The following is a 14,500-nucleotide window of genomic DNA, read 5'->3' as shown; positions in this document are numbered from 1 at the left end:
ATACTCTGCAATGCCCCAAATACTCCGCAATACCCAAATACTCCGCAATACCCAAATACTCCGCAATACCCAAATACTCCGCAATACCCAAATACTCCGCAATACCCAAATACTCCGCAATACCCAAATACTCCGCAATACCCAAATACTCCGCAATACCCAAATACTCCGCAATACCCAAATACTCCGCAATACCCAAATACTCTGCATATATAATTTTTTGGGGTTCTATGTAATTTTCTAGCAAATAAATGGTGATTTTTTCCATGTAGGAGAGAAATGTCAGAATTGGCCTGGGTGCTCCAGAACGCCTGATGGTGCTCCCTGCATGTTGGGCCTCTGTATGTGGCCACGCCGTGTAAAAGTCGCACACTTGGGGTATCGCCATACTCGGGAGGAATAGCAGAATGTGTTTTGGGGTGTCATTCGTGGTATGCATATGCTGTGTGTGAGAAATAACCTGCGAATATGACAGAAACAAGTTTTTATTTATTTATTTTTACAGAATTTTCTGTCGTTTTTCTTTTATAGCGCAAAAAATAAAAAACCCAGAGGTAATCTAATACCACCAAAAGAAAGCTCTATTTGTGTGAAAAAAAGGACAAAAATTTCAAATGGGTACAATGTTGTATGACTGAGTAATTGTCATTCAAATTGTGAGAGCACCGAAAGCTGAAAATTGGTCTGGTTAGGAAGGGGGTTTAAGTGCCCAGTGGTCAAGTGGTTAACAAAACGAGAAAAACATGGGAACTGCCACCACTGCTGACTAAAGAGTACCGGAGACAGAACATCAGCATTGCTACTAGAAATTTCAGCAGAGGTTAGAATTAGAAGTGGCAGGTTGGTAGGTTAGTTGGCTCCTGCCTAGATTGACTCCAGTGTGTGTGTATGTACAGTATATACTGTACTGTGTATGAATGTGAGAGAGGGACCTTACACTAAGGTGGCCTAAGGGCACTAAAAACAATTGTTTAAGCCGTGGTGTTACCACCCCCCAACCAATCATCTGAGATCTAAAAAGAAGCTGAAAAGAGCTTCGCACATGCCACAGAAATTTTTAACCTGGCCTGCAGAGTTTTATAGGCGGCAATGATGTAAAACTCGTCCATTGAGATCATTGTGGGCATGCATGCATTTTTTTTTTTTTATACAAAATCCCCTAGGCTAAAAAAACAAACAGATATTCAGGAGGTGGCAGGATCACATGTGAGCCACTACTATACTTCAGTGGATCACTTTTCAGAGGGCAGAAGGGACTTCCTCCAGTATAAAAAATCCCTTAGATGGTAAGCTCCTTGAGGGCTGGGACTGATGTGAATGTACAATATGTAGAACATTGCATGGATGGTCAGTGCTTTACTGTATAAATGCCTATAATAAATAAACAATAGAACCTGAAATATGCAGGGAATTTCATCTGTGTCCCCAAAATAACACAAACCGGGATGAATGGAATTGACAAGGACTGAAGAATCACATTGAATTAAATGTTCACACTTTGTAATTCTCACTTTGAATATATATTGTAGGTGTCTACCAAACAGTAAATATTTTTGTGTGCTATTCAGCTCTTTACAATTTGCACTGAGCATTTCTTTTCTCAAATGATGGTTGAAGCCCAATTCCAGTCAAGACATTTCTTGGGTTTGGTTAGCATGGGGAAGGGGGTTATAACCTTAGTCAGATTTTTATTGGCATATGTGTCCCCATTGCACTAATTTTACTTCACTTCCTGTCCTGGTGAGCAAACAGAAAGTAAAGAGTTATTTTCATTGAGGGCACAGATAGCAATTGAAACAAGTACATGAATTTGGAGCACGCACAAGGTGTAGAGGCACATTGAGGCTGGAGTGTTCATACAGCCTCGGTGCAGCTGAGCTTTCTCCCCACCATTGCAGCTGCCTGCCACACACGCAGACAGCACAGCATCCAAGGAGTCTTGTAGTTGGGTGGGTGAAACCTGATGGGAATTCAGAGGCAATAGTTCCCCATCAGGTGTGCTCCCCTCATGGTTAGCCTGCTATTGGCTATGGAAGTGTTTCTCAACTCCAGTCCTCTAGGCGCCCCAACAGGCCATGTTTTCAGGCTTTCCATCATTTTGCACAGGTGATTCAATCAGTTTTACTGCCTTAGTAATTACCACAGCTGTTTCAATTGAGGGAAATCCTGAAAACATGACCTGTTGGTGCGCCTTGAGGACTGGAGTTGAGAAACACTGGATGGGATCTGCCCACTGCCTGCTGTCAATCAATGAGAGAGCAGACCTGATGAAAAACTAGTTGTTCAGCTTCACAAGCAGGCTTTGCCCACTTTCAGCATCACCAGATGCTAGGAGCCAGTCAGCTGTGAAGAAGGTGGAAGGGAGTTAGCAGCCGCAACTGAGAAAACCTTTGCTCTACTCCTCTAGATTGAAACAAAAAAATAAATAAAATGTCCATGAAGACTCCTGGGATGTGTGACATCACTTTGGTCTTGGCCAGAAACCAGGAAGCAACGAAAGAAATGTAGGGAAAAAAAGAGTTAAAACAAGTAAATATAATATACCTTCCCACGGTATCTGTTTATTAAGACTAGCAACATAAAGACTAAAAATAGTTAATGACTGAGAAAGTTTAGTTCCCATTTAGGAGTGTTACTGCAATGTTTTTTTTTTTTTAATGTGCTGTCTGTAATTTTTGGACAGGTGTCTATAAAAAATGTGTTTGGGTTAATTGTAGATACTTGTTAGGAGTAATCATAACTTAAAATTCAAGTGATACATCTAATAGGTGTATAAATATTTTGCATCTTACATGTCCCATAGTCATCAAAGCAGGAAATGACAATCATGAGATTGATATCAGCAGATGTTTACATTCGTTTGTCTGATTTATGTGGACTACAGAATATATGCAGGCAGCCATAACAACACACAGAAAGGCTGCTAAAACCGATCATATATGGCTCAAATCGCAGGAACTGACTGAGATTCTAACCGCGTATGGGCAGGCTGAATGTCGATCCATCGATTATCTTGGATACAACCAGCATGTCGGATCTTTGGCTTAAGTCGCTAGCAATAATCACTGCTGTATTCTCCGGGAAGGGGATACAAATACATATTAATATATTAATACATATATACATATACATATATTAATATATATTAATACATACACACACACACACACACACACACACACAATAAGCAGTAAGACTATACGCTCATAACAATTTATGAATTGCAATTCACATTATTAAAAGTTCCTACTGGCGACCAGCACACTTTGAAATAATCATTATTATGAATCCATTCAACTATCTACAGTGCTAAAGACTCTAATGGCACTAGGACAGCAATAAATATTCAAATATTCAATTAACAGATGATCACATCTCATTATTTAGCATGTGTTGGCTTTTCAGACTGCAGTTAAGCTACATTCACACTGGCGCCTAGCCCCTGTGCAAATGACAGCAGCAGGAATAGCTATGGCTGCCAGCAAACTGTCATTAAGCCCAGGTTCATATTGGGCTGCGGGAATGAAGCTGTGCTAGTTGTCGGTCCCGATTTCGGCCACAATTACAGAGACATCTGTGCAGGTTTCTGCACAGATGTCAATGTAAATCGACTACAAAGACTACTTTCTAAAATCGGTGCAGCGCCGCACATGCGACGTCGCAACGATTAGGGCGGTGCCATTGTCGCCAAATGCCGCAGGTTTGACATGCGATTTGACATGTGAAATTGCATGTCAAAACACACCAGTGTGAACCAGGACTAAAGTGTACAGGGCTCGGCAGCCGCAGCTAGCTGCTGACAGGTGGCAAAAACAGCAGCAGGAATTAGCCGATTTCTGACTCTGCCATTTGTACTGGGCTAGACACCCAATTGATTTGCTGCTATGATCAATACAACTACCTTCTTTTATATTAAGCTGATCATAGATGGATTGAATCTTGGCCTGTTCAGCAGGGTTCAGCCAAGATTCAATCTATCTATGGGCAGGCTGGTTGTACTGAAGTCAATCCACTGATCAACTTCAGTAAAATCAGCCTGTCGGATTCTTTCCATGCAATCACTGCCAACTCTCCGCCGGCAGAACACAAAAGCGATGTGGGAGGGATTCCCTCAACAGCACGAGTACATTTCAGGTGTGGAAAATCAGATTGACTATCAATACTAGAATGTAGAAAAGGTACACTTTCATTTATATATAGAAACAAAGGTCAACTTCAGCAAAAATAGAAAAAAAATACTTAAACAAGGACAGCAGCTATCAGTGGCCTTTGCTCCAGGGAGGAAACGGGGCCAATGCTTCTCCATGCGGTCGAATAGGAAGTGGGTCCTCCTGTGACCCAATTGCCCGGGAGTCCTAAAAATTCCGTGCCAATTGGGTCTCAGGAGTCGCTTCCTTATTGGTCGGGAGGAGAAATCAGGAAGACAACAGTACATATTGATTTGCTATTGTCACACAATTGGGTGGGCTCAGGGTGCAGTGCTCTGCGCCCCAAGCCTCACCCCTTTTTAAAACATAGTAGAGCCTTCGGGCTCTAATCTTGTGCTTCAAAAAAATAAAATCCCTATTGAATTCCATGGGTTTGGCGCCCTGTATGTAGTTTAGTGGCCCGGCTCATGGATTAGGGGGGCATCCCCCCCTGCACTATGTATGGAGTGGCCGCCACTAGGTATGATAGAGCACCTTGTGGTACTAAAGTGTAGGGCAGTATGCCCAGATCACAGACTTCCTACATTTTGGCCGTTCATCCCTAGGCAGATACTGCCCTAAACTTTGGTATCACTTGGTGCACCGTACAGCCCTATCCAGCCGCAGCTGTTTTCAGCCTCTCAGAGTTTTACAGGCTGCTAAAAGGATGGTGGGCCTGTGCCTTCCACCTGAACAAAAAGCATCGCCTGTGTGCATAAAGGCCCAAGAGTGGCTAGGGGCTAAATTGGGTGCAGTACATGGACTTGAGCATTGAGCTGGTAGATAACACTTGAGCACATAGCAGCTAAAGTTTCAAGTTGTTTAGCTGAAGCAGGAGCACCAGTTTGAATACAAGAGTATGCCTATCCAAAACATTTCTTTAGTAATGGCTAGACTGGTAAAGGATTAGAACCCCATTAATTATTATTGCTGCCTGAGGCTCTGTGAAAAATATTTACCCACACTTACTGCACAGCTGACAATAGTTTTTACCAGATAGGAAGTAAGGATACATCTCCAACATCAACAGAGACTGACTTGTAAAGGAGATTTTGACTTACTTGTAAAGTCCATATATTGGAGTACAGTACAGGAGACAGGCTGGATATTCAAAGACCTTGGGTTATAGGCTGGTAAGCCTTCAGGTGACTAGACACTAGCAGGACTTTGCTAGACACACCCACTTGGACATACCCCTATAACTCTACCACACTCAGAGTAAGACAAGAACAGAGGGGGTGGTGGACAGTGGCCTGTGTCCTGTACTATACTACAAGCAGTGGTGTATTTAGGTTTTGTGCTGCCCTAGGCCTGACTAAACTCATGCACCCCCTAATTTAAATATGAGCCACCCCTTCCTGTCAAGGCCACGCCCCTTTCTGTTTAAGACCCGTCCTGAATTTTTTTTTGAGTGGGGACACTAGTTTTTAGGGTCTGGGTGGAGGGAGGGGAGGATGGATTCCCTTAATTTTCATAGATTTCCTCTCACTTCTTGTTTGGCTATGGGGCAGGAAATGAAGGGAAAACTCTGCAATGGGACAGGGATGGTAAAAAATAAACTGACAGGGGCTATAACCCTCCCTTACTCTAGCCAAAATGAAAAAAAAAGTGTTGCCAATAGTTCTACTTTAAGCACAAATTTCTGATAATTTTATGGAGAGGACAAAGAAGATATAACCATGCCAATGGTGCAGCAGAAAACATCTAGCACAGTGAGGAAGGTTTGTGGTCCAGGATGATAGGACAGTCAAAATTAGAAGCAGCTTGTGTTACACTAAGAGTGTAGCGCAACCCGGCAGGGAGTCTTTCCGTGCTGCCCCCCTGCAAAGTGCTGCCCTAGGCCTGGGCCTTGTTGGCCTAGGCCAGGATACAGCGTTGACTACAATATATGGAATTTACAGATGATTAAAAAGTCATCCTATCTTAATTATATAGTACTTAATGTCACCAAGAAATTAATAAGGGTGGAATACAATAAGGCAAACAGAATTGTGCCAACAGGCCCAACAGTAATCATGGTCAATGGACACAAGAAACTGGTAATAAGAAAGTTTACAGTATCAGACATCATCATCTGTCATGGTGGGCATACTTCAGGAGGGGTTTTCAGGGTCTGAGTTTTATTAGCATGGACTACGGCCCTGGACCAGTATAGCACACTGCAGTTCACTATATGCATTTCATTTAATTACAAAACAGGTTCCAGTGCCTAATGCAACAATACAGGCCATCCTCCCAAAGTTTGCTGAGGTTGCACTGATCCAGATGCAAAGGTTTATCAGAGTCCAGTCACTTGAAGGTACAAGCCTATAAATATACAATCAGTCCTGTACTGTGCAATTAAGATATATTTTTAACATATGGTAGGGAAGGCTACATCCCCTGTCAGCTATGTATTGCTGTCTGTGTCCCTGCTATGGATCAGATTTTCCACTCCTTGTATTGTGAAACTTATCAGCCAGAGGAGATTTTTTATTTTTTTTTATTATTGCATTTAAGAGTAAATGTGAGATCTGAGGTCTTTTTGACCGCAGATCTCACATTTGAGATTCTGTCATGCTTTTTTTCCTATTACAAGAGATGTTTACATTCCTTGTAATAGGAATAAAAGTGACCCAACCTTTTTTTTAAAAAAAGGACAGTGTAAAAAAAAAAAAAAATTTAAAGCGCCCCATCCCGCCGAGTTCGTGCGCAGAAGCAAACATATTTGTAAGTCACGTCTGCATATGAAAACGGTGTTCAAATCACACATGTGAGGTAGCGCTGCGATCATTAGAGCAAGACAAATACTTGTAGAAAAAGAGCTACTCTGTACCTCAAAACTGGTAACCTGTAGAGGTTTTTAAACCTCGCCTATAAACATTTTTAAGAGTCAAAGTTTGTCACCATTCCACGAACGGGTGCGATTTTGAAGCATGACATGTTGGGTATCAATTTACTCGGCGTAACATTATCTTTCACAATAGTATTGCAACAACCAGCATTTTATTCTCTAGGGTGTCTGAAAAAAATATATATGTTTGGAAGTTCTAAGTAATTTTCCAGCAAAAAAAGTGGTTAAAGTCAGAATGCACCCAGATTGCCCACAGCTGAAAGGCAGAGCCAGTTGCTCCCATCCCCTGCAGAGCCTGGCGCTCCAGTGAGCGCTAGAGGGACAGAGCTAACAATTATGGCTCTCTGCTCACTGAGGACCAAGAACCAAGCAGTCTTTGATTGCTTGCACTTCTCTTTTAAGGCCCCTTTCACACGGGTGGATAGAATTCAGCTTTAAGCTGCGGATAGATCAAGTTATCTACCACAGCTAAACTCAGACAATGCTTTCCTATGTCCGCATTCACACACTGCGTTTAGCAACGGTTTCATCACATGGGGTTTGGTGCGGATAGAATTTTTTTTTTTTTTACTGCGTCCAGGAATGATTTATTGCAGCTATCTGCAGGTAATCGCAGTTTACTACCGTATGTCACCTGCAGATAGCAGCGGCAACAAGGAAAAAAAACCAACAGAAAGCAGAAAGCAATGGAACAGTGGAACAGAAATGGCAAGAATGTTCCAACGCAGCTAAACGCAGCCGCACGTAAACGCAGCTAATCGCAATGTACAACTGCAAGTGAACGCTGTGCCAGGATTCTCTGAATTTCAAAATAACAAAACATGCTTTTAACTGTGGCAGAACAGCCACCAGTGTGACTACCTGTAGTGTCATACCTGTAGGCAATGAGAGGCATCGCCAATGCCTGGCTTGTAAACTCCTGAAGTTAAGATGCACCATACGTTGAGCACTCTCCCTCTTTCAAAACCTGTACTAGTGCAGTGCAATCTTTCCTCCTGTAGCAGCTAGCACTGAGCTCAAAGGGACAGAGAGATTTGTTTCCAAAATAGTTTAGAGCTGTGTACAGCATAAAGAATTGAGCACTACTATGTCTTTTCCTGTCCACACACCAAAACAATCTTACTAGAATGAAATATTCTATTAGATTAAAGAAACAAACCATTCAAAATAATTTGTTTTCTTACTTTGGGACAAAACATCCACTACCACAGAATCCTTTTACCCTACATATAAACATTCTTTAGACAATTCCACAGCTTATTGTCTGATAACAATACATTTTTGTGCAAACGACTATTTCCTTCCAGCCTGGAAGGCTCTCAGACTGTGTAGGCTTCTGTGCATGCATGAGCATGTGTTTGTGTACCCATGGTCGCATGCAGATACAGCTGCCAGAAACTAGTCACTCTATTTCCAGTACTAGAAAAACACTTACACATTTCCACATTGTTACTAGTAATACGTATTACTTAGAAGTGAGCCGCCGGCCCACTATTCTGCTTCCCTGAAAGGCTGGCCAATGATGGGCCAATTTTGGGAAGATTTAAGAAAGATGTAACATTTTTCTTTTTTATATACAAAACATACGTGACAATGCAGCATGAGTACAAAAATGATCACTCACAAGAAATAAGCCAGATATTGGTCAACTTTTGTTCTCAAAAAACCTTTGCACCGATGATTAAAAAGATATCTCCTACTGTAAAAATAGTTGGATAGAATGACCAATTATCTGACAATCAAAAAGTCATATAAAACAGTTATAAAAAAATGTATTTATTGTTCATGCACTTGCAATATTGATACCTACTATAAATGCAACTACATACTTCCACTGAAGTTGGTATTTGCACAGCACTTTTGGCGTCTGTAGCAGTGGATCTGGGTGACAGACAGGAGCACTAAATACACGGGGTGCCACCTGCTATGTGGTTGGGAGGGTTGGCATTGCTTTATGTGACCTCACAAGAGACTTGGACGATTAAAATCCTATTAACTTTCTCAAGGACTGCACATAAAAAAATATTTGAGGCACACATTTTAAGGCCATTATGCAAAGTTACAATTTAACAGAATCCAGAAATGACCCATTAATTTATGATTATCCCTGTTGCTATAAAGTGAGTAAGTTGATTAAATGTTAGGGATCATTTATGAAATGACGCTCATTATGTTATTTACATAAACGGCACATAAAACATCTATAGAGTCCTACGTATAAACCTGTTCCAAATAAACAACTGGAAAGGTAAGAAATATTATTCTCTAATTATTTTGAGGTAGGTTGTGTGAATGTGAACACATAATAAACATATAGGGCCAGATCCTACTGATACGCCGGCGTACTTTCAAATTACCCGCGTTGTATCTTTAGTTTGTATCCTCAAACCAAGATACGACGACATCTGGGTTCGATCCGACAGGCGTACGGCTTCGTACGCCTTCGGATCGTAGATGCAATACTTCGGCGTCCGCTGGGTGGAGTTCGCGTCGTTTTCCGCCTTGGGTATGCTAATTAGCTATTTACGGCGATCCACGAACGTATGCGCGGCCGTCGCATTCTCTTACGTCGTCTCTAGTTGGCTTTTTCCGGCGTATAGTTAAAGCTGCTATTTTGCGGCGTATAGATAGACTTGCCATGTTAAGTATGGCCGTCATTCCCGCGTCGAAATTTGCATTTTTTTATTTTTTTTGCGTAAGTCGTCCGTGAATAGGAATGGACGTAATTCACGTCTAAGTTAAAAAAAATGACGTTGTTGCGACGTCATTTCGCGCAATGCATGGCGGGAAATTTCGAAACGGAGCATGCGCAGTTCATTCGGCGCGGGGACGCGCTTCATTTAAATGAATCACGCCCCCTACTCGCCGATTTGAATAATGCGCCGAGAGATACACTACGCCGCCGTAACTTACGGCGCAAATTCTTTGTGGATTCAAAGAATTCAAAAGTAAGTTACAGCGGCGTAGCGTATATCTCTGATACGCTGCGCCTATCTAAATGTACTTGGATCTGGCCCTTAGAGAGGATTAAAAATATATAAAAATCTTAGAAATAAACAATAATTTGGTGCATAATAAATAACCCACAAAAAATCTATATACTGAAACAAAAGGATGAGAAAGTCCTCAAAAGAAATCCAAACACCAAAAAAAGAAAGTCTGTGTAGAGACAAGTAATCTTGGTTATGTGTGCTCTCGTGGACTTTCTCATCCTTTTGTCTCGCTATATTGATTTTTTGTGGGTTATTTATTATGCACCAAAAGATTTTTTATTTCAAAATGTATTTTGAGTTAGCGCCAAGCTTTTTATGTATTTCTAAACTGTTTAGAAGCAGATTCACGCAGCTCTACTCAAATTGTATTGCACTGTAATATATATCATTTTTGTTGCCACCACTTGTTATTTTAATCTACACACGTAAAGAGGGGATTCCTCAAATTTTACAATAATGGTGGAACTTCACTTACAGTATCTGATAACACCAGACTGCTGAAAGTCAAAATCTGCTTGGCTGGAATGTGTTACCACGTGTTTGGTCTTTGTACTGTTAATTATTTTATATCCATTAATAAGAAAGCAACCATTACAGTTTTAGGATCTACTGCTAATTTACATTTTAAATGAGATAATACAGATAGCAACATAAATACAAACATATAATAAATGCAGCACCGGACGTTAAATAATATAAATATTGTTAAAATTCAATCATCCCAAATCAAATCTAATAATATTATAATGTGCTAATAAATTAAAAATAGTGCATAAATTCATAGGCCACCAGTGACCCCTGAGGATGTGTCCTTGCACAAAATATGTATATTCTAGATCAGCCCTCCAAATTTCTACTCGCCTACTAGCATTTGGCGAGTGGATTTAAGCTGGGGGCGAGTGATGACAGGGCTACATGACCAATCTTCCTTCAATCTGTGCCTACACTTAGAGTCCCGATGAGATTGGCGGCCGAAGAGGAAAGGTGCATGCTCGGGAAAAGTAGTCTGGTGAGCCGCGCACAGGCAGAGCAGTACACAGGTGCTCTCTTTACAATTCTCATTAAGCCATGGGACCTAACAGTATGACCTCTCTGAGCCTGCCCCCCGACCAATGTAGCTGGAGAGCATAAAGTAATGGGTGAGGTGGAGGATTGCAAAAATGACCACTCCGGTGCAGCGCTCACTGAAAGTTGCCCTGACATGAGAGCGGCAGCCTTCCAGTTTGTGCAGTTTTCTTCTCCTTGTGCTCTATGTAAGTGTCCAACAGTTTAGCCTGAGCACTGTGAACAGACTGGTCTCAATGTGTGCTGTGAGCTGTGCTATGGTGTCAATGGCTGTGCAGTTGTGTGGATCTCAGCGCTGGATTGTACTTCCTCCCGCTGTGCTGCAGCTCCTCTCCTCTCTGCCAGCCTGAATAAAAGGGGGAAGTGGGGACATGCAAGCTTGGCCGCACACACAGGCTCCTGATGATGAGATGAATGGGAGAGAAAGAGAGGATGGATGGGAGTTGCAGAGGAGACAGCAAGAGAATGGGGAAGAGACCCAGTTCTAGTGCCCTGTCCCTCTGATCTGCCCCCAGTGTCCTGTCCCTCTGGTCTGACCCCAGTGCCCTGTCCCTCTGGTCTGTCCCCAGTGCCCTGTCCCTCTGGTCTGACCCCAGTGCCCTGTCCCATTTTGTTAAAGTTGTTGTTGGTAATTTTTAATTTTGTAACTTAATTCTGAATAAAACATTTAACAGTGTCATTCCATGAGATAATCTATGAGGGCATGTTTACGGGTGCAATTAGGCACAGGGCAGTGTATGAATTAGGTGGGGCAACTGGTGGCGAGTAACTCTTGAGGCCTGGCTAGTAGCTCAGGACTTGAAATTTTGAGCCCTGTTCTAGATGTTTCATTTTATGCTGCAATGTATGCAGAATTTTTTTTTTTTTGCGATTACCTTTTGTACCACCACTCCCTCCCTTTAGAATGTAAGCTCAACGAGCAGGGCCCTCTTGTACCTATGCATATTTTTTTTTTTTTATTCTGCACTATGATTACTTCATTTGACTCAGCTTTGTGAGTTTTTTTCAATATAGCTACAGTGTTCATTACTGCCTCTAGTGTTGAGGTCGAATATAGGTGGGTGCTGTTTAATGGGATCGGAGTTGTTATGAAAATAAAAGCCTGTCCATACTGTTTCATAAAGCGTTTATGCTGTCTATCACGGTGCAGCCATTTTATCTGGTGAATGCAGATTGTTGGGGCTAGTCTGGTGATGTCCACAGCTTAAAAGTTGGTCTTCTCACTGGATGCATTTCTGATGAATCGGTGCAAGTTAGAATCTTATGCACACTCACACTTATAAACTGGTGGAATTTTTGTATTTATTTATGTACAAATTCTTATGTATTGTGACACATGTGAATGAATTTATGCACTATTTTAAATCTATTTAGCACATTATAGTACTATCAGATTTTGATTTGCGATGATTGCATTTTAACATCATATGTATCATTTTTACTCCGGGCGCTGCATTTATTATATGTTTATGGGAGAGGGTTTTCTATATTGAGTGCTGACTTTCTTCTTATGTACTATTAAATAAATACAAAGAAGCAGCAAATATGTAGATATGCTGGATTAATAAATGCATTAATAATATTTTAGTATTTACCTCCGCTGACTCTGGTGTTTTCTTGTCTGTAGGTTTGGTCTCCGTGGCTGCTTTCTTATCGCCATGCTGCAATGAAATACAATTGCACTGTTATCTTAAATTCTTGTGTCACACCTGAAAAAAATTTTTTTTACTGTCCTACCTGCAAGATCAAGCATAAGTTGGTCTTGTTCTAGAACCCTACATATATTTGCTTTAAATTTCAAATTGTGCATATATTCCTTGAATGGGTCATTTGGAATGGATCTTTGTATCTGGAGTTTTACTTAGCAGTTGTGGTAACATCCAAGAGAACAGGCCACACAGACTACAACCTCACTGTACAATTTACTATGTTAGAATTATACAGATATCTAAAAGGTGTGTGAGTGGCTTTCATAATGTATGAACGAGGTTGTATAAAACACTGAGTGGATAAGCTGATGACTTTTCTTCAGACTCAAGTAGATTTAAAAAAATGGTATGCACTTTGCATTCTGATTGTACACTCTGCTGTAGATTTAACACAGCTCAATACACAAAGCACAAGCATACAGAACTTTATTTTAGTCATGTGACTGTCATTTTTAAATGTTTTGGACTCAATAGACTGAAAATAACGGCATACCTCCCAACAAGCACAGATTCTGCGGGATTATCCCGCACTGACTGCATATTCCCGCAGTCCCGCAAAAGGGTTAAATTTCCCGCACTGTGAGGATCCGAGCTCCCCCCCCCCCCTGCTCAGTACTGTAGGAGGAGGCGAGCGGAGCTGAATGGGCAGTTCTGCTGGAGGAGGAGGGTGGAGCTGAATGGCAGCCTATAGGAGGAGGCGGGCGGAGCTGAATGGCAGCCGTACTATTGGAGGAGGCAGGCGTAGCTGAATGTACTGAGGTGCGGCGATGAGATGACTGCTGAGGGAGGAGACATGCTGTGCAAAGGTGAGAGGCATCCACTTCCCCCCCCCCCCCCCCCGCTCAACAACCTCGACCCCCCCCCCCCGCAGAACAACTGTCCCGCAGTGGACCTTTTAAATGTTGGGAGGTATGTAACTGTAATTGTTTTAAAGAAATCCGTATTGTTATCCTGGTGGAGTTTTGTGAACTGAGGCTACTGCATGGAACATGGGTCTATCCGATTGGATATAAATTTAATGAACTCTTTAGGTAGGCACTTTAAAGGGAGTTGTAAAGGAAAAAACATTTTTGCCTAAAATTAATGTCTGCAAGGTAGACAGACAGAATAGTGTAATGATTCTGTTAAAAAACGAGTAAATACCTATTAAATTCCTTCATCTATATCACCTCCGGCGTTCTAGTTTCTGTTCTCTCATTCACTTTCTGGTTTTCATCGCTCGTTCATGTAAGAACTACATTTCCCAGTATGCATTGTGGCATGCCCAGTAATTCACACCTCATTAAAGTCTCTAACACGTAGAGAGCGTCCTGCCACACAGATGTAGTTCCCAGGAGGGGGTGAGCACGTTACTGACCACCGCAGTAAAGCCTCCCATCACGTTGGTCAGTAAAATCAGACAAGCAGGAAGTGAACAGAACAGAGAAGAAATAGAGCAACTTCTGAGCAAAAACGAACAATGAGGAAGTGAAAAGAGGAATGTCTGTAGGTAAAGAATCCTTTTTTGAAAAAAAAAAAAATAATAATTCCTTTACAACCCCTTTAAGTCTGAATAGTTGTACATAATATTTTTTAAAGCTGCACTCCAGGAAAAAGAAAAATCCACCCCTGCACTGGTGCTCCCCCCACATTGCAAGGGTTAAATGCTTATTCATGCCTAGGGAACCAGTAACAAGAACATTTACTTAAAGTGGTCGTATGCCTTTGCCTTAC

General features: G+C 41.6%; 1 protein-coding gene across 3 annotated transcripts in view; it reads right to left on the bottom strand.

Annotated features, from left to right (window-relative positions):
• The window catches only part of CAST (calpastatin), a 182,351-nt gene that overhangs the window by 144,371 nt on the left and 23,480 nt on the right, over positions 1 to 14,500 (bottom strand). For all 3 annotated transcript variants that reach the window (XM_040342546.1, XM_040342518.1, XM_040342529.1), the window contains exon 2: positions 12,674 to 12,739. In XM_040342546.1, coding sequence (XP_040198480.1) covers positions 12,674 to 12,739 — 66 coding nt within the window. The remainder of the gene's footprint in view (positions 1 to 12,673; positions 12,740 to 14,500) is intronic.

Source organism: Rana temporaria, chromosome 1 (genome assembly GCF_905171775.1).
Source record: "Rana temporaria chromosome 1, aRanTem1.1, whole genome shotgun sequence".
Lineage (NCBI taxonomy): Eukaryota > Metazoa > Chordata > Amphibia > Anura > Ranidae > Rana > Rana temporaria.
This window is presented reverse-complemented; position numbering and strand designations above follow the sequence as displayed.